At 42.1% G+C, this 27966-nt stretch overlaps 1 protein-coding gene across 1 annotated transcript in view; it reads right to left on the reverse strand.

Annotated features, from left to right (window-relative positions):
- The window catches only part of FRAS1 (Fraser extracellular matrix complex subunit 1), a 408429-nt gene that overhangs the window by 146897 nt on the left and 233566 nt on the right, over positions 1 to 27966 (reverse strand). The window contains exons 20-23 of the mRNA XM_044912923.1: positions 27762 to 27905; positions 8892 to 9044; positions 8520 to 8666; positions 2860 to 3006 (exon numbers count right to left, since the gene is read on the reverse strand). Coding sequence (XP_044768858.1) covers positions 2860 to 3006; positions 8520 to 8666; positions 8892 to 9044; positions 27762 to 27905 — 591 coding nt within the window. The remainder of the gene's footprint in view (positions 1 to 2859; positions 3007 to 8519; positions 8667 to 8891; positions 9045 to 27761; positions 27906 to 27966) is intronic.

Here is a 27966-nt window from a genome sequence, read left to right on the forward strand (position 1 = left end):
GGATCACTCCAGGCTTGTGCAGAGCCTGCTTGTCAACGGGGCTGCCGAGGAGCCAGGTCAACTTAATCTTAGAGTTCTTGATTCCCATGCCTCGGTGTCATCAAACAAAGCCTGCTCTGCTACAGGGAGGGGCCAATTTGCCTCCACAGACTTAATCTGCACCTCCTCCAAATGCTCCACAGGGAAAGGGATGTCAGAGACTCAACGAGGAAGGCGTCTGCTGTCTCCAACACTGGCTGCTTGACTCTCTACCTCTCAAGAATCAGGGGCCGACCCACCCAACAGAAAGGACCAATGATGTCAGAATTAAATGGAGCATCAAGGAACTGTCCAGAAAGAAAGGGCTTACAGAAATAACAGAAGATCTCCTTAGAGCAGTAGAACTGACTCATTTACATGTTATCTGCTCAATAAGCCCCTATGGAATGCATAGCACTGAACGGTGGGTAGGAAGTGGGTAGACCCTGGCTTCAAGGGGCTTATGTGCTTGTGGGCTCCAACCTTGGATGTGCATCCATATAATCCAGAAGGATTGTTAGAAATACAGATTTTCTGGCTCAGTATCAGAACTACTGACGTCATCTCAAGGATTGGGGTGGGGCATAAGGAAACATGTCAGGGCCACTACTGTTGTTTCTGTTCTCATGATTATTATGGTTGTTATTACTGTAGCTGTGGCTATTAAAGGCCCAGGCAATTCCTGCAGCCAGAACACTCATGTTTGAGAGCCAAGGTGCCAGATGGTAAAGTAAGTCCTTCATGCATGGAAGGTGGGACAACACCATGTGGTTAAATACTTGAGTTTTGAAGACAGCCAAGTCTCTATTGAGGCTGTGGCTTAGCCACTGTTTATCTACATGTCTTACACACTTTCCCAAAATTCTTGGAGCCTCAGTTTCCTTATCTGTAAGACAGAGATAAGAAGAGTACCTATTTCATAACGCTATTGTGTGGATTAAAGGAAATAGTGAATGTAAAGAAGTTAGCACAGTGCCTGGCACATAGTAACAGCTTCATAAATGTTTTGCTGCCGAACTGTTTTTCTCGGAGAACATTCTGCACTCAGTTCTTCCTCACTCCACCATCCATCCCAGCTGAGAACTGAGGAAACTTCTCATTAGTCACCTTTCTCTTTTTTGATGCGATATTTCTAAGTCCCAAAGAAGCAGGTAAATGTGCAAGACAGTACACGTGCTTCCAAGGAGATTTATAAAGTTAACCTCGCTCATTTATTTGGCTGAATCAGTTCTGAGGGAGAATGACTAAAGCAGAGCCTTGGAAACTGCCAGCATAGTTATGAAATCATTTACAACATGGAGGATTTGTGATAATCTTGTTTTTCACCGCAAACTGACAACCGCTGTTTAGAAGGGAAAAAATAGAAAAGCTTCTGTGGTCTTGAGAACAGAGAGACCACCTAAGTTGACAACAAGTAGAATTTCTTGGAATGGAGAGTGTGCAATTTTGCAAAGCCTTAAAACATCCCAAGCTTACTTGACAGATGTCTGGCCTCCATATCTGAGCCCCAGGTTCTTGGGCAGAACTGGAGAGATGGGAGACAAGTGGAACGGAGGGATGGAGGAAAACAGAAGAGAAGCAAGGAAAATCTGGCCTTCCACTCTGTTCTCCTTGCTGAGCACGGCCATTTAAAGAGCATAAGCCCCAAGAATTCTAACCACTAGAGAACAAGGTACTAGGTTTCTGATATTGCTTCCTTACAAACTCCTGGAGCACAGGGACTGTGTCTTTACTCATTTAAGTCTGTTAAACAGAGATGAACAAATCAGATACAACCCGTCTTTTTTTTTTTTATTTAAGATTTTATTTATTCATTTGGGGGGGGGGGGCACAAGTGGCGGGGGGTGGGGGGGCAGAGGGAGAAGCAGGCTTCCTGCTGAGCAGGGAGCCCAACGCGGGGCTCGATCCCAGGACCCTGAGATCATGACCTGAGCCGAATGCAGACGCTTAACCAAGCCATCCAAGCACCCCGAACCCTGTCTTCATTAAGGTTAGTGTCTAGCAATATAGAGTTGTAAAGGAAGGTAATGTAAATCTCTGAAATAGGCCTGGTGTGATAGACGAGGGAATGGCAGGGACTGTAGTGATCTGAAGACACAAAAGGGACAACAGCTACTCATCTCCAACTGACTGTCGCATTATGGAAATGCATATCCAGTATTCCCAGATCATCTGACTTTTTCAAAAGAAACAGAAAATCTCAATTTTCTTTCAAAAGAAACAGAAAAATCTCAATTTTTGTATGTGAAGTCTTCTACATTTTAAAATGCATTAATTAGGGCGCCTGGCTGGCTCAGTTGGTTAAGCGACTACCTTCGGCTCAGGTAATGATCCTGGAGTCCCGGGATCGAGTCCCACGTCAGGCTCCCTGCTTAGCAGGGAGTCTGCTTCTCCCTCTGACCCTCCCCCCCTCTTGTGCTCTCTCTCTCTCTCTCATTCTCTCTCTCAAATAAATAAAATCTTTAAAAATAAATAAATAAATAAAATGCATTAATTAAAATTTTAAAACACTAGAACATTAGGTGGGCCAAAAAAAAAAAAAACCAAACAAACAACCCTCCATGTCTTGGACCAAATACATCCAGTTTGCCACCTCTGGTCTAGTTACTAAAACCTTGCACAACATCTGGCACATAGTAGGTGCTCAAAAAATTTCCTTAAGAAATAAGTTACATACAAAAAAAAAGAAAGAAATTACATACATGCATTCATAATACATGATGCCTTCTTGCTATCATCTAAACATATGACAGTATTTTCCCAACGTGGGGGATTAGACACCTACAGTAAAGGGAGATCACTGAGGAAAAGAATCATTGCACAGTTCTGGAAGAGCTTTACCTTTGCATATCTTGGTGGAGAAGTCAAGATAGTACTGTGGGGCACAGCCCTCATACTGACATTCCCCAAAGAGCAGGACCTTGTTTGGATCTCGGCAGGAGGTACAGCTAGCCTGTGAATCACAGCTTCCACAATGCACTTCACATGCTGAGCAGATAGGAAGAGAAAATGACCGGATAATTACAACTGCAAATACTGAAGCTGATCAAACCTAGACAGATGCTACAAAGGAGCAAAGCTCTGCTCCAACCTGTGCTTTAATTATGGCTCATAACCCTCCCCTGTGATCAACAGAAACAGAAAATGTTACTCTTATTTTCTAAAATAAAAGGATCATTTTATTTTCCAGAGAAGATAAATTATAAACCCAAGAATGGAAATCCCACATCCAAGTTGCCCTGTGATTCAGCAACAGAATTTATACTTACTCCAAGATCTCGGGAATAATAGTCCAGAGATGTATTTGAACCTTACTTCTCAAGGAAGGAAGATTTCTCAAGGAATCAAGCACCCAATTGTTCATGATGTGGATTCGGATTTTTGAGCAATGCCAAGATTAAAATTAGGCATCAACTTTATTGTGAAGCTCAGGAAATCCCATATTTTAAGCCACAAAGGACTTTAAGGAGGCCTGGCTTACTGATTCGCCCAGTTGTAATTCTCAACAGCCACTTAATTCAGGCATTCAAGGATGATCCCCAAATCTGGTCCAGGGATTCCAGATGCTTCCATCTTCCCTAACTTAACAACTGGCATTTCTCCATCTCCTCAGCTGTCCATGCTAGAAACCTTGGAGGCTATCTTGATAGGCCTCCTATCTCTCATTCCTAATCCAATCACTCATTGGAACCTATTTATTCAAATTTTCTTACATAATTCCCAGAATTTTTTGCTTCTCTCCATATTCTCACATGCCAATACATCCAAGCCCTCATCAATTCCTACTGGACTACTGTCATAGCCTCCTAATTGGTTTCCCCTTACCAAGTTTGACCCCCTTGCATTCTATTTTCCTTGTATCCACAAGACTGATTTTTAAAATTTATACTGCTCAGGTTTCTGAGGACACTTTCATCTATAAACTCATATCTTTCTTCAACCCCGGAAAATTTCCAGCCATCATTTCTGCAAATAACACTCCTCCATCATTCCCTCCATTCTTTCCGCCCAAAAATCTTAATACACATATTTGAATCCTCTCAATATAATCTCCAAGTTTGTCTTTAACTCTTACTCATTCTTCAGTGACTTCTTCAATCTCCAGTCTAGAACAATCTCCCTGTCACTGCTCTTATAGCACCCCAGACATTTCATTCATGCCATACATAATAATTTTCATTACAATGATTATTTAACCTATGTATCCTTTAAGCTATAAGCTTCATGAAAGCAAAGACCAGGTTTGTTCTGTTCCTTGAAATAGTGTTCAGCACCTAACTAGTTATCTTTCATGTTATGGGTGTTCAATGAACACTTGCACATAAATGAAAGAAACCAGATATTTTAATTATACATACTCAAACACATCTCTGCCTCATTCTGAAATTTTCTCTAAGTACATATCAGAGGAAAAATCCAGAGAATGAGCTAGATTTTTAGAGTTTTAGATCTAGAGGATATCAAAGTGTGTGGCACAGTGCAGGAAAATTACCTCCTGGTAAAAATAAAAAGGAAGTCCTCTTGTTTCACCTACAAGAAATGTCATTGATATAAAATATTCATTAGAATATGTAGATTGGTAATTAAAGATCCTAGAAAAACTCTAGACTGGATTTTCAAACAGATGGTTTGAGAATAATTAGAAAAGAATATTTTAATTTTTGGAAACTTCAATGAAATTAAAGTTCCATCTTTTCTTTGGCTAGAATTTTTACACATGGTGTATCTTAATTTTGGCAAAGGATTTGACAAAAATCTCAAAGATAAACCTGTGAATACAAAAATGAAGTGGGGTCTAGGAGTTGTAGGTGGATTTGAAAATGGTTGAAATGCATCCTCAAAAAGTTATCAGTAAACCTTTGTAATTAGTAAAAGAAATGTCCTTAGTCGAATATTATGATGAAGTCTTCACTTTTTACTTGATCAACATTTTTATTAATAGCTTTAATTACAACAAAGAAATCATGCTAAAGATATTTAAATATGCCACATAACCTAATAGGATACACACAGTCTAATCTCACCAGCTGAAAGAACAACTCAAACTCAATTTTAGCTAGTTGAAGCAATAAACTAAAAGTAATCTGATGAAATAAGCAAAACTGTAAGTCCTGCATTTATTTTCCATAACCCATTACACAAATAAAGGATACCGGAGGCCTGTTCAGACAGTAGTTCCTATAAAAAATGATCTAAGAACTTTAGTTGATTAAAAGCTTATTAGAGGTGTGATATGGTTACTAAAGAAACTAACACAATCTTAAACTGAAGAGCCTTCATATAACCTAAATGTCAGCTGGAGCCCCCTACTTGACAAACAGCTACAAAATGAAGCCCAAAGGCCAATCCCTCATCTTAGAGTGACAGGATGATGCCCCGTCTGGATAGCGGAGAGCTTCTTGTAGTTTACTTCCTCAAGCATCTGTGTACCTTCTTATTCTTGAGTCCTTCCATGCAGTCTTTCATTCCCCCTCGGTACCTCAAAGTATAACTCAGCCCCTATACTGGCTTCCAAAGCAGATTCATGCCGAGCACTGTGAAAGGTTAGAAAACTATGTGGAGATTTGGAGGGATGCAGCAGCGTCACACTGAGAGCAGGGAGCTCCCTCCATGTCTACCTGAACCCTTCTTCCTCATTCATTGAACTCCTTATCTCTCACCAAGCAATCCACAAATGACCTTGTCTTTGTCAGAGCAGGTCTACACATACCAAAGCCCCTTGGGTTCTCAGCTTCCATCTCCAAAAGCATGTGGGTAAGGAGCATTTTCTCGATCTTAGAATATTCAGACCACACACGGTATTAGTCATGTTGCTATGATCACATCTAGAGTCCAGGTGCAGTTCTCCGAGGTCCCGGACCCCAGAAACTACCAAGAGGACAGTGAAGATAGTCGTAAGTGGACCAGAAACCAATGAGGGAAGCAGAGATGTACTTGAACCATCATTTATGAAGGAGGAAAGGACCCAACAGCTTAGGAAATCCACCTTCCCTCTGAAATAGGCCTGTTTTCTACCGCAGCTCGGAGACAGGATCATCCATTTCTGCTCAAATACTCCATTGGCTCCAGTTTTGCCTGGAGCAGCAAAGTGCAAGTGGGAAATGACAGTTAATTTCAAACTTTGGAAGGCAATCAAGTGAATGAGGAAGGAGACTTACTCTGTATCACTCCAGAGGGGAGTTCTAGGGCCCATGAGAAAGAACCGTCAAACAACTAAACAGCTACCACCCCCTCCAATTGACCTGGCTTCCTTCCTCAGCTGTAGAAGTCTGAGGGGAGTGAGAAAGAATCTCTGAATCGGGTACAAGGTCATCTCTGGCCACCCTGGAGTTCTCCTCCTTGCCTCTAAAGCACCATGGTTTTAAGCACTGGGAACCTCATTTATCATCTCTTTTTTAAAGTGCTTGCCTCAACTGATTATCCTTGAATTTTAGAGCTCAGTATGTAACTTCTAAAGGTTTCTGTAGCCAGAATCCAGACAGTTCTCCAGCTCTTACTTTCTTCTATAGTAAGGTTATTAATGCCTCCCCTTAATACTGGTTATATTTCCTTGAAAGTGCTTTACTGCACCATTTCTAAAATTGTGAGGACTATAATTGTTTATAATGATGAGCATTAGAAAGGAACATTGTTGGGGCGCCTGGGTGGCTCAGTTGTTAAGCGTCTGCCTTCGGCTCAGGTCATGATCCCAGGGTCCTGGGATCGAGCCCTGCATCGGGCTCCCTGCTCAGCCAGGAGCCTGCTTCTCCCTCTTCCACTCCCCCTGCTTGTGTTTCCTCTCTAGCTGTCTCTCTCTATCAAATAAATAAATCTTTAAAAAAAAAAAAAGGAACATTGTTGTTTTTTTTTTATATCAATAACCCAACTTAAGGGCATGCTTTATTCAATCTTCGAAAGAACGAAACTTAAGCTTTAGCAAAGGACTAAAGCTAGAAGATTCTTCATTTAACCGATTCTTAATTTAACTGAAATAGTCTATGAAATCCTATTTACGTGGTAGCATAACAAATGCATTTGTGCGGAGATCACCTTGCACTATGGCAAAGGCTTCTCAGAAAGAAATATTTCAATGCAACATTTTTTTGTCATCTATAGGCCATACAAAAGATTCTATTTTTTCTTTTGAACTTTTATTTCTGTGATTCCACTGCTGTGAAGAGCCTCAGAAATCTAAGTCACTATGTCTCCACCAACACTCTCTTGCTCTTGAACAGAACATGCAAGTGTTTTATTCATGTCTCTTGTGTTAGAGAATCTACAGATACTGGTATATTGATATATACTAAGCAAAGTTTTTGTTATAAAAGCAAAGAAATTTTTTATGGGTCCAAAAAGGGTTTTTTATCTCTGGTATCTCAACGGGTGATACAAAATGATGAGTTCCACATAAATTCATTTCAAATGCAAATCTTTGTAAGCATCTCAATAAACAGTAATATCTATCTATAAAATATACATATCTTAAAGTGCTTGATCTGCATCTCATTCTGGATGACGATGACAACAACAATAACTAATCTATACTGAAAGCTTATTCTCCGCGAGGGTCCATACTAAGTGCAAGAACATTAGGTGTAGGTACCATACCATTATAATCCCCCTTTAACAGAAAAAGAAACCAAGGACTAGCAGTTAATTCACTTGCTCAAGGTCACAAAAAGCTAGTAAGTGGCAGGTAGGATTTGACGAGTCCAGAGGCCACTTTCCTAACCACCAGTCTATAATTCCTTCAATATGGTTCTTCCTAGGACACAAACTTGAAATACCAGCACTGTATTTATTTGTTAGCTGTCATTTTCGAAAGGAAAAAGTATAACAAAGTTTTTTTCGCAAATGACACTTCAGTGATTGAAATAAAGTAAGCCACCTCAGCGTATCTCAAAAATGTTCCTTCATCTGTGAAGGATTTCCTAAATTTCTTTTCTACTCAGATTTGCCCTTTCCCTAATTTATCCTCTTTGTGCCTGACAAAGGTAATTAATCACATTTTGACTTATTTGAGAAATAAGACATCTATACAAGTAACTCTCATGCAAGACAAAATAATGACTGAACAGAAACCGAACGCTTTGTAGCATGTCAAGCCTTGCACATTGTCAATACTCAACAAATACATACAGAAAACAAATTAAATCCAGACAAGTGCTTAGGTCACTGATTGTTTACTAGAATGAGTTCCACTCTCTGCTCAGGATCTTGGAATTGAATTGCTGAGGACAAAACAGGCCAACACTTTTATTTTTAAAATGAGATAATCAGAGAACGGAGAAGCTAAATGACTGGCCTAAGATCACACAGCTGGTACTTGCAGAGGAGATCCCCGAGCCCAGCACTTCCCAGTTAGACTGACGTCTGCTAACGGCACCCATATGCCTTTGTAAATTAACTCTTTTATAAAAATAAAGGCTATCGAGTGAGAATATAGAAGCAAGAACTTCATATTTCCTTCAATGACTCCAGAAGAGCAGGAAAGGAGAGAAAGTTCATTTTTAAAAACCTACGCTGACAAGCACGGCTATCATCGAGATAGTGCCCCGGGAAGCAGGCGGTGCTGCAGGTGCCAAGGTGGGACAGAACGAGGTCGGCATCACACGAGGTGCAGGAGAAGGGTCCCATGCCCTGGCAGGTTCTGCAGGAGGAGTGACATTCTGCAGAGGGAAAAGAGACACAAAGAGAACCTATGTAGCCAAGCTCCTTTTCCAAGCAGCAGCCCGAGAGGCGTTAATAAAAGCCCCAACTGAGAGCGTTAGCCAGGCTGGTTTATTGTCCCGCAGCGTGCTTCCCGCCTCCTGTCTCTCTCTGGGGAAGTTCCAGTTCTCTCCCGCTACTGGCCCCAAGAACAGCTCACGCCAGCTCCTGTGTCCGGCACTTACTTTTACAAGCTCCTCTCTCCGTGTAGTATCCAGAAGGGCAATCAGGCACACAGTGGTCCCCCAGCAGCAGGTACCGGGCATTCTGGCAGCTCAGGCAGACACTGCCGGTGTGGTGGAGATCAGCAGCACAGCGCTGGCACAGGGGATGACAGTCTGGAGAGGGCGGGGGGGGCACACAGAAGGCACGGGCAGTGTAAGCGTGGGGTCTCATCACTACACCAAAGGGCAGAAGGGATCGTAATGACCCCCGCTGCAGTGCAAACAGCAGGAGAGCAGCCCAAAGGCAGGACACCCCAGGAAAGGAGACGTTTGGGACCTGTACAAACGGTGCGTTTGAGGCTTTTAGCAAATGGCCAGGCCCAGCACAGCTATTAAGTTTTCATCCCTTTTCAACTGAACGACCTCCAAGTACTAGAAGGGCATAAGATAGATTCTTGCTTGGAGTAGAGAGAGAACTGTCAGACTAACAGCAACGGTACTGCCAGTACTTTCAACATTTCCCCCAAGAGTTCTGGGAACTCTAGCCCAGCATGCCCCCATGCACAGTGCTCCTGAGGGGGGCACGGTGCTCTTCCCGCAAGCTGCCTTCCCAGGAATTTGGCCTTTCAGAGGCAGCACACCCGTCTCAGGTGTTGATACGGAGGGACTGGCGTTAGTAGATAAGTGGGGTGAGTCGGTGGAAAATTTTAGTCTCCAATTAGAGGTAAGTTACAAAGAAGAGTTGTGAGCTGAAAAGTCATTTTCATGACCCAATACATAATTCACAATACAATACAAGCTCTGTTGTAGGAGTTGTGATTAAAGCTCTAAGACTAATTATCTGGTACAGCCAGCATGGTCTCATTCTCACCCATGTAATAGTCATCCTTTCATTCAAGAACCCGACTGCGTTCAGCTCCCATCCTCTGCCTCATTTTAAGGGGTAATTGCCCTTCAGGTCCTGTTTACCACCCTCCATCGCAAAGGTGGAAGAAAATCCACAAATCGTGATTTACCCACCAAAATAAAAAAGGAGTAAAGGCCTAGGAAATGAAAAGTTAGAGCTCTAAGCACAGGTCTTTCCCTCTAGGATTCAAAGCACTGTCTGCACTTGCTAATGCACCACTCAGGGACCAGATACGGCTTGTTCGGCTCAGACTCTTGTAGATAGAGATTGTGATCTCGAGCAATGTTTAGATTAAAAAATCCTGGTCAATGAAACAGACGGCCTGTCCCCTGAAATCTGTTAAAACAGGTCTTTTTCTCTAGACCCTCAGTGATACTTTCTTAATTGCTGACCACCTGAGACGTGTTCCCTCAGAAGTGGATCTCAGTCACACACCTGCACCCACTCATCCCCCATGAGAAGCCGTTTGAGGACCTGCACAACCACTCCAGAAGTTGAGCCAAAAGTGTCCTCCCCAGAATGCCAACTCTTCTTGTGAGCACGCAAACGAACAGCCCCTGCCCCTTCTCTGAACTGTGGGAGTTTCAAATTACGGGCAGCCTTTTGCCCGTATTAGGAGCAATTCTTGATTTCCTAAGAGCCAAATTAATCCTCATTATAGAACTTCAGTGAATTATAAAGGAAAACGAAGACTGTAGTGAGGGAAAGAGGAGAGGGAAGCTACTTCCCCCAACTTAGTATAAGGTTTCCACACAACGTTCTCTTTTTCCTGTGCCCTCCTCACAGTGCCAGGAGCTAAAGGGGAGATTCAAAAAGCTTTGAAGTTACTGGAGCAAATGGAAGTGACTGTTTTATGATTACCTGAATGAGTGGGTACCTTCTAGGGTTGGAAACCTGAGAAACATTACTCATTCAAGGCTCAATTATTTGAAAAGTCACAGCCTCTTCCTCTTTCAAGCCAGCACTTACAGAGTTCTGGGCTCAGACATGCATCGACAAGATCCGCAGGTGTTCAGTGGTCTAAAAACTAGTTGCATCTAACTAAGGCTTTCTCTATGTACAATTAGAGGAATGAAGAAGAATAATCACCAAGGGGATGCTTTGAAGAGAAAGTAAGAAGATCTCTGGAGTACTTTGTGGGTACAATAAATAAATATTTATGAATGTCTGATCTTGGGGATCTCTAGAAGCCGTTGAAATGAGTGAGTGTAATGTGCATTACCTACTACTAAAGGAAGCTGGAGCTAGGCTACAGATGCTCCTTCCCACTCTCACGGCAGCTGCTTGCAAACCCTCACTCCTCGTCTCCAGGCCCTACCCTCACCCTCCGCCTCCTCCCAGGTTATTTTATCTTCTACTTCATTCAGTCCCTCAGGCACAGGCTTCCTGTCAGACTCAAAACATCTTTCTTTACCCATTTTTATTTCATTTCTTCTCTCCCGGTATGAAATGGCTAATTCCTCCGCCCACATTCTTGATCCAGTTTTCAACGTTATTAGAACGTTATTTTGGCATTATTGCATCTTTTACCCCATCTCTCTTCACTCTCCTTGACCTCAACCTCTGAACACACTCTGCATTACCAATGCCTCCAAAGCTTTTCTCTACAACCACGCCGCCATCTCTCACCTTCCCTTCACCACCCAACTTCCCTGCCTCCCGAACGCTTCAGCTTGCTGGGATCTGCCTTCAACCTCCACGAGTCTGCTGTGGTATTGCCTTGAAAAGGTCCCTGACCACCTCTTATTTCCAAATCCAATGGCTTCCTCTAAACCGAACCTACGGGAGAGCTCTACAACGCATGACACTCCTGGCTGCCCTCCTCCTTGAGCCCCTGTCCTCCGTTAGTATGTTTTATCCTGGTGCTGTTCACGGCCAGGTCCTTGTTCTCTGCCACCACTGCCTGATAAATGTAGACATTTCTCACAACCCTCACTTTCTGCCTTCCTCCTAATCAAGTCTCATCCTCTGAAGGTCCTAAACTAGACAGGGCTGTTTGCATTGTATTTTGACAGACAGCTACTAGAAGCCAGTGGAAAGGGCTCAAGAGTCTCAGAGACTCCAAAACCACTTGAGGCCTCTGCCTCTCTTCATGGCTCCATGTGAAGCCTTAAGAAGGCATCACATCAATTGCCAGACATATCACATTGCCTGATGGAGTACCCGGAAGCACGGAGAAATCAATAAATGACACCTGAAAATATAAAACAACTGCAGGTTGCCCAAAGCATCACATTAATGCAAGGAAGTTTAAAGTTTTACCTTACACACGAGACTGTAACTACCCGACTCTGGAAGTTGGGCTCCCTCTTTTGTTCATGACCTGTATTCATTCCTTACTCATTCATCCGTGGCTTAAAAAGTCATACTAAATGCCCAGTCCTATGAATAGATTCATTCCAAAGCAACAAGCTAAGGGATCCCATGTTAATGCATTCACGCAAACCTCCCTTCCCAACTCTCATTTATAAGCCCCTTAAGAAGACTACTTAAATATGCTCTGAAATCCTGCTCTCAAGTCAATCTGAAGGTTGACTGACTTTTCTTCAACCAACCAGAAAAGGAAAATAAATTCCTAAAACCTAGGAAATACCTCTGTCTTGTGAGTTTGAAGTCAAAATCTCTTTATAGGAGAGAATTCTTTGGGAGAGCTCAAAATGAGTAATGATGTGAGGGGCAAGAAGCCAGAAATCAGAGCAAAAAGGGCTTAAGGATTAATACCTGTGTTCTGACTTACAATCAGTAAAGTACGGTTCCTGAGAGCAGACTACAGAACTCAGGGGTGACAGGTTACAAGTGGCCAGTCCCACTGAGGAGCACCTGTAAGTAAGCTTCAGGTTTAAGCCCGGGGGCCCCTGAGATCTCCTGCCCAGAGGAGGGGCTGAGTGTGGCTCTGACAAGAACCTTAAGGTTTTGTTTTTCTGAATACAAGGTGAGCCATGGAAAAAAATATGAAAAACATTTTAAAAAATATAAATAAACATAAAAACCACCCAAAGTAGCCCTTTCAGAGTAAAGGACTACTGACATTGACATTTTTCTCTTAGTTTTTTTCTATATACTCTTATGATACAGAGCTTTATACATAGATGAGATTATATTAAATGTCATATAACATCTTTTTTTTACTCAATACCATCAGCATTTCCACATGTCATTGTAAACATCATTTTAGGGACTACATAATATCCCAGGCTTGAATAAATAAACAAGAAACTTGCACTTTTCATATACAGCTGACCCTTGCAAAACCAAGGGTTAGGGGTGCTGACCCCTTGCACAGTCAAAAATCCAAGTATAAGGTTTGGCTCCCCAAAAACTTAACTACTAATAGCCTACTATTGACTGGAAGCCTTACTGATAACCTAAATAATCAGTTAAATATTCTGATGGTTATAGATATTATATACTGTATTTTTTTAAAGATTTTATTTATTTTTATATACTGTATTTTTACAATAAAGCTAGAGAAAAGAAAATGTTAAAATCATAAGGAAGAGAAAATACATTTACCATATTATAATGTATTTATCTTAAAAATCTACATATAAATGGACCCAAACAGTTCAAACCTGTTTTGTTCTAGGGTGAACTTTACTTAAAACATTTACATCCAATTTGTCCACTTCTATAATTGAGGCCCTGATAAGGCTTCTGTGCGTTTTAGATTAGCCCTCAAAAGACATTGTCAGGAATGCAATTCAATTTTTTAAAATTTTTTTTTAAAGATCTTGTTTATTTATAGGGCAGAGGAAGAGGGAGAGAGAAACCCAAGCAGACTCTGTGCTGAGCGCAGAGACCGACCCTGGGCTTGATCTCACAACCCTGAGATCATGACCTGAGACAAAATCAAGAGTTGGAGGCTTGGGGCACCTGGGTGGCTCAGTCGTTAAGCGTCTGCCTTCAGCTCAGGTCATGATCTCAGGGTCCTGGGATCGAGCCCCGCATCAGGCTCCCTGCTCGGCGAGAAGCCTGCTTCTCCCTCTCCCGCTCCCCCTGCTTGTGTTCCCTCTCTTGCTGTCTCTCTCTCTCTGTCAAATAAATAAATAAATAAAAATCTTAAAAAAAAAAAGAGTTGGAGGCTTAACCAACTGTGCCACCCAGGCACCCCAATTCATATTATTATTATAGCTTATATTTATTGAGCTCAGAATATATATCAAGCACTATACTACTTATTACAAATGTATAATCTCATGCATAGTCTGCAAAAATGCAATAGGTGATGTTATTATCCCCATTTTAAAGATGATGAGATGGAGACTCAGAGGTTAAGTCATTTGCTCACACATGTCATATCCACACTGACTCCAGGGCATGTACTTTTAACCACTACAGACATGAAAAAAATGTAAAATTCTTCATAGGTATTACAGATTCCATTCCAGGAAGTTTGTATCAGTTTACATTTCCGAGAGTCACTCATGAGACTGTTTCCTCATAACTCTGCCTGTACTAAGGAACTGAAAAGTAGTAAAACAATCTTGGTTAATTTAGTTGGTGAAAACTGCAGTTATATCATTGTTTACATTTATACTTCTTTTATTATAAGTGAGGCTGAGCATTAAAAAAAATCTTTCAAATACCAAAAATGTTCAAATGTCTACTGTAGCCATACAGCTTTCAGTATGGTCAGGAAAAACAACCCTGGATATATAATTATAATTGAGTATGAAATATGTGAAATCAAATAATAATTTGAGATATCAACCAATGAGTTCTTTTCTCATCCACTGTAAGTAACTGCCCCCATCGAACCAGGAAGCATGGGCCGTCATGTGCTCCCAGAGAAAGTTATCAGAATCAGATCTAAAAGATAGCAAATTCACAGAGCTCAGGAACAGATGAAAGATGAAAGGAAAAACAAACTCGAATGTGCATTGGAGCTAACAGACCCAGGCCCTCCACCACCACCACAACCCCCGCACTCTCCACTTCTGTGCCCCAGCCCAGAAAAACCCTTCCACCTGGAGAGGAAGAAGGGACAGAGAGACCATTCACTTTATTTACCCTCACCCTCCTTTCCCATGGAACAGGTTGGAGACAGCCAAGTGGCATATTCAACAATCCAACAATAAAGTGGACTTGGGCTGTGTTTCCTGCCTTATAAAGGGTTTTCTCCAAATCGAGACCTGGGTCCCAGGACAATAGAGATGGTGGCACAACGGGATGAACAACAATAGAGTATATGGCAAACACTGGAGATGCGTATGGCAAACACTGGAGATGCGTATGGCAAACACTGAGATGCAGGACTGCCATGAGACTATTGCGAACATTTTATTAAATGTTAATGGGTAAGTACCAGGGCGCCATGGAAGTCTGTAACAGGAGTTCTGACTCGGTCCAGGAGACAGGGAGGGCCTCCAAGAGAAGGTGGAGCCATGAACCCTGCTTGGGGGTTAGGTGCAATAGGAGCTGGGCTGGGTGAGACAGTTTGGAAAGGGATCCAAGAAGAGGGAAAGCTTAGGCAAAAACCCAGCAGCCCAACAGAACAGGATGCCTTCAAGGAACTGAGAGAAGGACAACATGGCTGGATCTTGAAGAACATAGAAAAAAGCCACTCATGGGGCGCCTGGGTGGCTCAGTCATTAAGTGACTGCCTTCGGCTCAGGTCATGATCCCGGAATCCCAGCATCGAGTCCCGCATCGGGCTCCCTGCTCAGCGGGGCGCCCAATTCTCCCTCTCCCTCTGCTGCTCCCCCTGCCTGTGCTCTCTCACTCTCTCTGACAAATAAATAAAATTAAAAAAAGAAAAGAAAAGAAAAGAAAAGAAAAAAGCCACTCAGGACCCGGCTGCACCAGTTTTAGAATACCATGAAGAGGAGCATGTATTTTATCCTAAAGGCAACTGGGAATGGGTTTGTGTGTGCCTGTGTTCTTTGCCAGTCTATTTATAGAGGTCTCTGTGTTTTTATTACAGATTTAAATGAGAAATTGTTGGATGGAAGGTAACAGTGATGAGAGAAGACATGAGAACCATAGCAAAGAACCAACAATCCAAGAAAACTCTGACATACAGCAGCTCTCAATAGGAGCCTTACTGGGAAGGGGACAGGGGTCCCTACCGTTCTTTCCCCTCCCCCCCACATTATGTCTATTAGACCCTCTCTGTTAATAATATCCTGCTGCTGAACTGTTCTCATGAGGCTTGTACTACACTAGGCATATTAAGAATACTGTAACATAAGTACATGAAAGCTGTCAGGACCAGGAATGAAGATCTTGGGTTTCCCTTGAGAAGGAAAGCCAACATACCAGTGGTTTGTCTTTCAGGCATGACCTGGAAAGACCTTTTCACAAATTGTCAGCTTCCAAAATACCTTTAAAAATTAAAACAAAGTAGAATTTGGCTCAATCAGTAGTATCTAGTAGGGAGCCCCCGCCTATGTGTTGAGTGAAAGAAGAAAAAAGGTTATTGGAGTCAAAATCCTAGGAAATTGTAGGGAATTTGGAGGCTCATGAAAGGTCAATGTGGATTGTATCTCCTGGTTTTCAAAATCCACTTCAGGCCAAGAGAAAGGGCGCCGCGTGGCTATGTGTGTGACAATTTATATCTGCCTTGTCAGTAGGATTTGAGATAATGGAAAGAGAAATATCCCCACAGCCAGCCATATGTATTAATTATACACTCTAAACATAATTAAGAGGTGGTATGAGCCCCATCCCCAGGCACTGCAGGAGATGACCATGTGTCCCGGGGAACTGCTCAGACACCAGTCACTTCATGCGTAGCGAAATCTATATGCCTATTTTCTAAGAATTAGGCTGATTTGGGTACAACTCTTGCTTTCTTCCGTCTGACAAATCCCAATTCAGATCTTTGCTGGATCCACACTATAAGAGCACAACTGTCAGAAACTGTCCTTAAAATGGCAGTACTTTGAGAGAGGCCAACAAACCACAGAGTGAGTTCCCCTATAATCCTCCTCACCCTACCTTCCATGCCCGTTCCCCCCACCCCCCACTCAGGTGACATTTGGAACAATTTCACAGGATACACTAGAGGAAGTTTATACTGTCACTGCTTAATTTGAACCAGGGCTGCAGTTACTATAATAGGGGAACTGAGTTTCCAACCCACCAATCTAGCAGCCTCTGTAAGGATTAACGTCCCATCCTAAAAGCCCCATCTGTAACGTAAGGCATTTGCATCAAAAAAGGAGGCTAACCTCAAATATGTCTAAATGGTGAGTGTGTATCCATTAATTGCTTAAAAACAGCACCTATTCCGGAGTCCATCTCTCTGAGTTCTAGCATTGCTACTCAGTAGGTAAATCCTTATTTGTCACGATTTCAACTACAGTGAAGAGTCTTTAAATATAAGACTCATTGAGGGTGACAAGGAAAGAAGAGAGACCCAGGATACGTTTATGTGTAGCCTGTTTCAGATTACTGGTATATAATAAGCATGTGGTAGAGGGGTGGGCAGATGGAATGCCAGTTGTTCGTATGTGTGCTTGCTTGCTAACGAACCCAGCGAATTAGCACTTAAACAAACAAATTAATGAACACATTACAAGGGAGACTGGAAATGGAGCATTAGCTCGGGCTGAAATAGATACATTTCTTGTTTTTAAGCAAGCAGAGGATTCCATTTGTTTTCTAAATATGCACAGCATGCAGACATGCTAAAAATTTAAATAGACAAAATACTTTGACTCAGCAGCTGTAATATCCTCTAATACGTCACCCTGCAGCTATAAGGAAATTACATGTGGCCATCACTGTGTGAGGCTCTCTTCAAATCACAAAGGCTCTGCTTCGAGGATCAGTAAGGATTACCCACAGTCATGATGGATGGGAGACACGGCAGTGAAATGACTTATTTCACGTCTTTGGAGCAAAGTCAAAAAAGCTTGAAGATACTAAAGTAAATGTGTACTGTCGATGCAATGGCTTTGGATGTTGGTTTTATGGGGCAGTGACTCCTTAGCTGATAAATAATGACCTATAAAGACAAATTTAGACACACAGTGAGTTTTTAATAATGTCCTGTCAGTCGATTAGGTTCTTAATGCAACCACATTAAATGCGTTTGGAAACGGTTACGATAATCAGCCACAAGCGCTGGAACACAAGTGTTCCTCATCAGGCAAAAAAAAAATGATTTTGTGCCAGAGCTCAGGGCTCTTAAAGTGCACATAGAATTTGAATTCTGACGCCACTTTTAAAATGGACGAGGTACTGCTTGTGAGACAGTACCGAAGAAACCTAGAAAATAACATACAGATGGCAGAAGAGAAAGAAGCACCCTCTCTTTCCCCTTTGCTTTGTCCCAGGCCACCCGTGAGCTCTTGCAGACCACATGGTCTTCTGGTAGTGGCGGGAGGCAGCTCCAGAGGTAAGAGCAAAGCTCTCTGCTTGGTTTCGGTGCCCGCTCTTGCTGCCAACAAGGGGTCATGAGCACCACTCCTCTGTGTGCCCTCTACCTAGTCTTCCAGCAGTTTATGCTTTGCTCTTGGTGCACCTCCAAAACAGGAAAACATTCACTTCAGTGAACATTTATGGAATATCAGTTGAGTATGAGGCACTACGGAAGTTTCCGCAGGAGATAGGGCATTGAGTCAGACTCGGCATCTTCCCTTGAGATGTTCATGACAGGGTCTACTGGAGGAAAGCCGCACCTAAAATGCAACTGGTGTCTTAGGAGGGCCAGAGAGTATTTTATCCAAAGAGAATAAGAGGGACTTGAAGTTTGTGAGGTGTGACAGCGAGCAGAAGGTGGATCAGGGCAGGAAGGAAGCAGGTAACTCAGCTGTTTTGAGTTATGTGGATTGAAAAATCAGCAGCAGGTGGACAAGAAATTCAGGAGATGGAAGAAAAGACCTGGTGGGTTAAGGGACATGAAGATGGGGTTTGTGGGTATGGTGTTCCCGTGGATTAGATGTCCAGGAGGTAGACAGGTAGAGGGGAGGGCCTGGAGATGACCGTCCCATGTGCTCTCCACACAGACTCCAAGGAGAAAACAGAAATAAGGACCGGTTTGAGGCTGTGAGAGGTATCACCATCCCTGGGAGAGGGGCTGTGTGGGGACAGGGAAGGAGGGGGATGAAATGAAGAACCAGAAAAGGAAATAACTGGAGGAGCCAGGGTGAGGGGACTCCTTCCTCAAAGGAAGGCATGAGGAAAAAGAGGTACCTAACAGAAGAATCAGAGCCCTTGAGAAGAAAAGGTGAGGGGTTTTTGCTGTTGTTGTTTTTATCAGATTATGCTATTCTTCCAAATGAGAAAGCAAGCAGAGATGTAAACTGATCCAAGTAAGTGAGATTTGAGTTGAGGGAAGGAATGGACGGTGTGTAAGGAAAGGCGTGATGGGCCAGATGACAAGGCACCGACGGGAGCTGTAAACAATAGGACTGCCGAGAGGCAGAGAAGGTCTTACTGGAACTAGATCAGGGCATGGAAGCCGGTGACGTGTGCTCAGCTGTGTGCCTTCTGATGCTTCCAAGCCTGGCTCTCCTACTCAATAGCTGTGAAACGTCGAGTAAGTTGGCTAATGTCTCTAATCTCAGTCTCCCGGGCTATAAAATGGAGATACTACTAATCACAGGACAGATCTCCAGAGGTTGCAGTCAGGATTAAATGAGATAAGATATGCGAGGGGCTGGCACATACTAAATGTTCAATAAACATTGGCCATTATTCTTTCTCTGCAGCAGGGCCAGTCAGAACTGACACTGGCATACTGATCATCATGCCTACGTCTAAGTCACTCTTTTTGCCTATAGCATATAAGCCACAGAGATTTACATGTGTGGAAGAAACAGAGGTGAGTGCAGCCTTAGCAATCTTGCCATCTTTAGTACTGACAGGATAACCTGTGGGTCTAAATTCAGTTGTGCGCTATGGTGAGTGCTGTGAATTGTGTAAGACTGATGAATCACAGACCTGTACCCCTGAAACAAATAATACATTATATGTTAATTTAAAAAAATAATAAATAAAATAAAATAAATAAGTTCAGCTGTGTTCTTTAAGCAAGGCTTGCAGTTCTTATGAAGACAATGGCAATCCTGACTTCACTGGGAGCCCTGCCACGTTGAAAGCTTGGAAGTGAGGTCTTTCTGTAAGGTAATATATTAGGAAAAGTCACATGAAGGAGAAGTATACAAGTTGTTTTTTTTTTTAATTTAGGAAGGCACAATTTAAGCATAGGTCATGTTCTTTTTTTTCCTGGAAGTTAAAGAAAAGAAACACCTTGGAATATTCAATCATCCCTCAACAGACAGTGTGGTCTCTTAAATAAAACACAAATTGGGAGAACAAGGAGGAGGCGATCATTGAAAGTTCTGGAGAGAGACTGGATATGCAATTCATAGTTCAAGCAATAGGAGACCGGGTGACAAGATGAGGAATAAGAAAAGAAAGTACAATGCCAATAAAGAAGATAAGGAAAATAAAGTAGCAAGTGTTTAAAGAAAAAAAAAAGGCACTAGAAAATTGAAAAAATACAGAGATAGCAGAATTGGACCAGATGGAATGAAGTGGGAGGTGAACAAGAAAGAGATAAGAAGCAAAAAAATGGGTCACACTAAGAAGAAAGATCCCTGATATAATTACCATGTGAAGCATTAGAAGGGGAGTATAGTAGCCATTAGGATGCCAAATTCGAGGCACTCATTTATCCAGCCTTTCTTGATCACCATCTATGTGCCAGTCACTGCACCAAGAATTCCCACAGAATAAGAATTCCCACCTCCACAGGAAAGTATCTGGGATGATCAAATGAAAAGATAAATGAGAAAATGTTTTGAAAAGTATAAAACTCCACAAACACACCAGTATTACTATTACCAATAACATGAGAAAGAGACCCAGTCCCAGCTGAAGCCTTGGATCTCATACTCAACCTCCAGTAGGCCGAACAATAAATCTAGATCCTGCTGGTAACTGCCCAGGCCCACAACAGGAAAATGGCCACTCAATTAAGTTATACAAACATAATGGAATGCCAATTAGTCATGAAAAATGACAGTAATGTGGATTCTTCCCATATCTGCCAACACAGGGAAATAACATAAATTAAGTGATATGTAAGAGAATTGAAGAAATACATAGGTGCTGACTGCAACTATTAAAAATGAATGTGTATATCCACTGAAAAAGATTAAAGTAAGTGAATGATATAAATTATTAAAATTTAGTGTTCATTAATATTTTTCTTTAAAGTTTATGTACTTAATAACGATATATACAATAACACATGGCAGCCTAAAACAGCTCCCTTAGATTTAAAACAGACTAGCAAGTTCTTGCAACTTTTCCCGACAGTGCTCTCCAAGGCATCTTGTCATGCCAGTCCCTTTTAACCCATCAATCAAAAAATGGTTCTTGAGTGCCTACTGTTATAATCAACTATATTTAGCATTGTAGAGTACAACAAAATGGTTAAGCATGTAGATTTTGGAATCACACTGCCTAGGTTCAAACCTTGGCTCTGTCTTCCAACTTTCGTCATTTTGAGCACGTTACTTTGTGTTTCAGGTTCTTCATATGTAACATCACTATCTGCTTTGGAGGATCATTGTTAATATTAAATGGAAAAATAAAAATAAATGAAATCTTGCCAGTTACGACGACATGGATGGAACTAGAGGGTATTATGCTAAGCGAAATAAGTCAATCAGAGAAAGACAATTATCATATGATTTCACTCATATGTGGAATTTAAGAAACAAAACAGGGGAGCATAGGGGAAGGGAGGGAAAAATAAAACCAGATGAAATCAGAGAGGGAGACAAACCATAAGACACTCTTAACTATAGGGAACAAACTGAGGGTTGCTGGAGGGGGTGGGGGGATGGGGTAAGTGGGTGATGGGCATTAAGGAGGGCGCGTAATATAATGAGCACTGGGTGTTATATGCAACTGAGGAATCACTAAACTCTACCTCTGAAACTAATAATACACTGTATATTGATTTATTGAATTTAAATTAAAACATATTAAATGACAAAATGCATTCAAAGTAATTAGCACAGTGCTTGTCACATACTAAGCCCTCAGAAGAGTCACCTGTTATTAGATACCATGAAAAGATCACTCATGGGCAATATGAGCTAGTCCATGCCAAGTGCTACGTAATTGGTAGAAACAATCAGCACACTAGGAATTACCATGTGGGAGATGCCAAGAGGAAGCTGGTCCTAGAAGGGAAGGGATCTGAGCCAGGCCCTGGGGAATGGATGAGCAGGACTTTGACGATCAAAATAAGGTAGTAACTGCTCCACGTTTATAATGTGGGCCTCCTGCCTTCCTTGCAGCTAGTAACCACAAGAGCAGCTCCAGCAAGATGGAGAGCAGTGTCAACGCAGCTGCCCCACACGCAGAAGCTGCTGTAAAACAGAACCGGCTCTCACCTGGGGCTGCAAGTCCCCGTATCTGGAGGCCGAGAACTGGGACGCTGGCTCACATGGGGCTCCTTCCCACTCCTTAACTCTGTTCAACTTCAGCTGGGGTTTGCATTGCTTGATGCTGCAGTTGTAACAGCACATTCCAAAACGAGCATTTGCTACTCTTTTTAATTTGCACCTTTCAACTTTTCTACCATTCTTTTGAGGGCCCCATCTTTCAGAAATGATGACAATAAATGGGGAAAATCATGGAAAGGACTTAAACGTTTTTCTTTTTATGATCTGGAAGAAAAATGTTAACAGGTTTCTGTTCCATCAACAGGTGGCTTCACTTAGGTTCAGAGAGCAAATACTTCTCTCAGCCCCAACACTGGAAGATAAGTACGGATTACTCTTCAGTGCTCTTCAACAAGCAAGAGGGTGGCAAACCTGAGCCTCCTTGGTGACCCAGGAAGGAAGGAAGAATGAAGGAAGGGATGAATGGAAGGAAATCCATAATCTGAGTATTGGTTCATTATTGTACTTTACCTTTTAGGGAGTGCCAATAAATTGTCAAATATATTAAAATCATTGCAGGGCTTCCCAAAAATTGTTCTGCAAACCACTGGTTAGCTCTGAGAGGCCATAACAAATAAAAGTGAGGGGTCTACAATGCAATGTTTGCGAAATGATGTTCAGTCTCCTTCATCTTCGAGATTCACAATGCCCATCTGCTTGCTTAAGGTTCTAAGAAGTTCTGCAGTAAAGAAAGGTGCTTAACTTTATTTACCCAAGAGTTTCCCAAATTTATTGAATCTTTTTTGCATACAATACCTATTAACCATTGCTTAAAACGTGAGTTCCATGGAATACAATATGAAAATGCTCAGAATAATATTGCTTTACTGACACTTGTCTTCTTTTGCTTACGTTCTGGTGTAGATTTATAAACAAATGAGCATTTAAAAAATTACTGCTTCAACAAACAAAATTTAATCCCCCAGGATTAGCTGTTTATAATTTTCCAGTCTTCCCTTCTACTTATTACTCTCAGTACTATCTCCTTTTCTACATAAGAACTCAAAAGTACAGCCAATCCCATTAGGCATTCCACAAAACCCAATGCATTTTTTAATGCATCTGCATTTGGACACTTCTCCTCATGTTTTCTTTTTAATTTTCACCCTCTCCTATGAACAGGGGAAAGATTTTGGCTGAGAAAGAAAAGTGGAGAAAGCACCCCAGGCTTTGGAACTTGGGGAGAATGTTGTTTAGGCGTGGGCAAAATATAAACAACCACAACAAAAAAAAATCTATGAAGGAAAAAGCCTGGCTTTCCAAAGCACTTTAACCATGCCTGCTGCAATTTGTCCACTCTTGCCTCTCACCTCAGTTCATTTATCTTTGTTGAAAACCTTCGGCCCTGGCCTAAATCTCACAAACTATATTTGCTTTGATAAACTTGGAGGAAAAAACCCCACACATATGACATCTCCATATGTGATAACACATTGAGGTTTTTGGACATGTCCCCAGGATGTGTTTATTCTTGTCTGTGTGATAGATTAGATGTAATTTTCTTTCTTAAACAGCTAAGTGCAATTAAGAGGTCTCTGATGATGATCTTAGGTACAGCTCAGCTAGAGAGTAAATCCTGTGAGTAAATCCTACCACCTTGCAAAGCTCACACATGATAGAGGGAGCAGGGAGGGTCATTCTCCAGGGGCTAGAATTTCCCCAGGATGATGAACATGCATTCCACTGACAGCACTGCATGGGGCGGATTATCTTCTGCTTTGTCTATCATCACACGGCTCCTCCTAACACCTTCCTGAGTTTAGATAAAAGTCACTGAAATGTTCCAGGAGGTTAACTACAATCTGACTAAAGCAACACTCGAGTTAAAAAATGTTCCAGGAATTTAGGTTCAGGTTAAAATGAAAATAGCAGATGAGCTCCCAGTGGTTACAGGAAGAAAACTGTGGTCATTTAAACCTTCAACCTCCTCATGGACAGCTACCCCTCGATGTCCAAAAGTCAATTTGTCCAGTACAAACACATTATCTTCCTATTCCGGCCCTTAGTAAATAGTACTCTCCCACTCCTCAAATTTATTTGTCCAGAAACCTTGAAATCATCCCCAAAACTCCCTTTCCCTTAGTCCCCAGGGCTGAGACATTGCCAACTTCTGTTGCTTCTATTAGGCTGATCCATATAAAATTGCCACTATTTGATCATTTGTGCACAGAAAACAGCAATCTCACACAGGTCAACCTAACATAGAGTTAATTCTTAGTGAAGCCATGCCCCCTTCCCTTCATCCCCTCAGCAATTTTCTCACTAAAGGCTTCATCTCTCACCCAAATTCTTACAACTACCTCTTAAGGTCCTTCTGCCCCAGTCTTGTCTTCTTCTACACAAATTGTATGGATCTTTCTCTTCACAGAAATGCAACCATGACACCCCCCTCCATAAAAACCTCCAAGAGATATCCACAGCCTCGATGACCAAGTACATTCTCCCTAAACAGAACTTACAAGGTAGCCTTCGTGACCTGGCCCTGGTTCCTTCTGCTCTAGGTACCACCACTCCCACACTCAGAGCTGGCGTTCTGCTTAATTCTTTGTTGGTGCCCGAACAGATAGTATTCTTTGGCCCACTTTCTGGAATGTTCTCCCTTCCAAATCTTCAAACTCCTCTACTTCTTACTTATCTTTCAAAATCATCTGCATTATGATATGCTCCAGAAAGCCTTCACTACCCACCCAGCCACACATATCCAGTGGGGGTTGGGGTCCTGTCCCACAGGTCATCTCATACCCACAGCTCTATCATATTCAACACATATGTCCTTCTTTCACTACATGGTATGTTTCCTAAATACAAGCACCACATCTTATTCACGTGGGCATCCCCAGAGCCCAGCACAGTGCCTGGCATGGAGTGTGTTTGATGAAGCTGTAAATGAATGAATTCATTACAGTGCCACAGACAGAAGTGGGAAGAGTTTGGAAGGGGCATATATTAATTGAAAAAGTAAACTTTGGGGTCAGTGCACTTCTTTGAAAGATCAACAATTGAAATTACTGGTCAAACTTTTCTGTAACAAACACCGATACAGCAGTCTCTATTCAACAAAGGATTTCTAAGCACCAGACAATGGTTACCTTACTTAAACCCTTTACTTAATAAACCTAATTCCCAGGACAGCCAAGGTTTGTCTATTTTAGTGGGAACTCTTCTTCTAGGGCTGAGGATTTCCAGAGTCATTTAGCTTAGTCCCATGATTCTTTATTCTAACGGTCCCCCATTAGCCTTAAAAAATTAATGCAACTCCTAATCACCTAATTTACTATCCAAGAGGGCTCTGGACATAGGAGAGAACAGAGCTCATTAAAAATTAAACTTTTCCAATCTTCTTATATAAACATTTACTTATAAAATATGTCCCAGCATAAAATTTTTAGGGTCCACATACAGAATAGGTTGGAAATAGAAAAGCCATAATGAAGGTCCACCCTTTTAACTCCTCTCTCTAACTATAATCTCTCCTTGCTCTAGTCCATCTTCCACCGATGGGCAGATTTCCTGCCCATACCACACCCTCAGTCAAGTCACAGTTCTCTCCCCAACTGTTATGGCCCCATTGCCCACAAGATTCAGTTCAAACTTTCTGGACTGGTACTCTGGGTTCTCTATACTCTGGTTCCAACTTAAATTTTCCAACTCTTTCATCTAATATGTCTTAACACAAACCATGCTCTTTGGCCAGGTTGGACCGCTCACTGGCCATGAATGGCCCACATATTCCACCCATCTGGCTTGTCTCCTGGGGAACCACACCCAGAAAGCCTGCCTACCCTCCCTCTGTCTAATCAAATCTTAGTTTTTCTTCAGGAAGAATCTTAGCTTCCACCTTCTTCACAATACTCTTCATATCTTTTACCTCTCCCTCTTCTGAACTCCTACAACCCATACTACCTATTGGTGCCATTATCCATAAGTTGCTCTGTACTATTTGTTAACTGCAATTGTCTTTTGGTTCATCTCCTTAAGTAGCATGAAAGATCTCTGTGTCCCCTCAAATTGCAACTCAGCATCTTGTAGGTTCTATGTAAATACCTGCAAATGTATTTAAACCATGAGAACCTCTTAGTTCTCATGGTAGCTGCTCCTTTGTATCCTAAGGTAAGAAGCAGTCACTGAATTCAAGCTCACAAACTGTAATAACAGTCAGCCCCTGCCATCCCCAGATTCCTCTTCAAGGGTAGGCACTAATGCCTCCTATTTGCCCACTTCCAAGTCAGTCCTGACTACAGGTGGCAGTACTGGCAAGAGGCTCACACCCTACAGCTGTGGGGTAGCTCAGTAGTCTCAAGCCTGGTCTCTCTGAGCTTCTACTTTTTGTTGCCCCTAAAATGTTTGCAGTCTTAACTATTGGGTTTTACCCTGAATCCCAGCATCTTTTTGGCTGCAACCCTGCTCTGGACAATTCAGTCTTCCTAGGGCATAGACCCTGGACCCCAAGGTCTAGTCACCAGCTAAGGTCATGTGCAAAAAGGAATGGATCACCCAGGACCATGGCATGACCAGCCACACTTGGAGGACTGTCATTGACTTCCTGTGTCCCCATCCACCAAAACGGACTACTGAGTCCCAGAGTGAATGTGCTTGCTCCATACTATGATCTAAACAATTGACCACACCTCATCCCTGCCCAAAGACAAGGCCTACAGACAGATCAACTTCTCCAGCATGCAACTGACCAGATCCTAGCTTTTTCACCTTTCCCAGTGGCATCTCAGAATGCCTCCCAGTCAAGCCCTTCGGAACTGTGACAAAAAAAGCTGCTGCAGGCAAATCTCTTCAAGGTTCTCCTACAATATGGAGAAATGAGTCAAGAAATATGTAATAACCCACTAGTCTGTAAATTCCGCTCTCTAGACTATAAGCTCTTTGAGGGCAGGGTCATTGTCTCATTCACCTTTCTTTTTTTTTTCTTTTCTTTTTTTTGTATTCTGAACATCTGGCCATGAGTAGGCACTCAAAGATATTTGTCGTATGAATGGATGGATGAACACAAAACACTATATGGCTTTTTCATTGTTATCCAAATTCTAGGCTACTTTCCTAATATATACTTCTTTGAAATCAGAGTTCTAAAATGAGGAGGAAAAATCCCATCTCCTGAGACAACTGACTTACTTTTAGGTTAATCTCCCTAAATTTTTGTGCCTAGGGCTGATGGCGAAAGTTCTCCACGCAAGAGGCAGAAGATAATGTAGACAAGAGGGAGAGAGTCTCCCAAGGGTTTGAAGCAACATGTTCCTATCTTAAGCTGAAGTACACCACATGCATATGAGGTACTATTATCATCACTTTAATCTTCATTAATATGAGGTTCTAAATTGTTTCAGGAAGTTCAAGAGTGTTATTAGAAGATTCCATTTGAATCTATAAATATTTACTAAATGTCTGATAGGAAGCAGTAAAGTAAGTTTCCAGACCCGAGACAAACGCCTCCCAAAAAAGAGCTCTTCATCTGATGACAGAGGACAAATACAGGAGAGCCTTCTTAAGCCTGGCATGAAGAACCCCAGCCTTTGGCTAGTGATTTCCACGACTATGAAGGAAGGAGCTCCCACTCACCAGTGCAGTACCCCACCAGGTTGAGGAACTGCTCTTCTTTACAGCTGGTCCTGCAGCTCCCACCAGCAAGAGTGACATGAGGGTGACAGGAGCTGCAGTCAGATTCCGATGGGCCGTGGCACTGCCTGCAGGTGGGGTGGCATTCTATGGAGAGAAACAGAAACTAGGATTGGAATTAGTGGCTCAGCATGTGAGTACATGAAGT

Source organism: Neomonachus schauinslandi, chromosome 2, assembly GCF_002201575.2.
Source record: "Neomonachus schauinslandi chromosome 2, ASM220157v2, whole genome shotgun sequence".
NCBI lineage: Eukaryota > Metazoa > Chordata > Mammalia > Carnivora > Phocidae > Neomonachus > Neomonachus schauinslandi.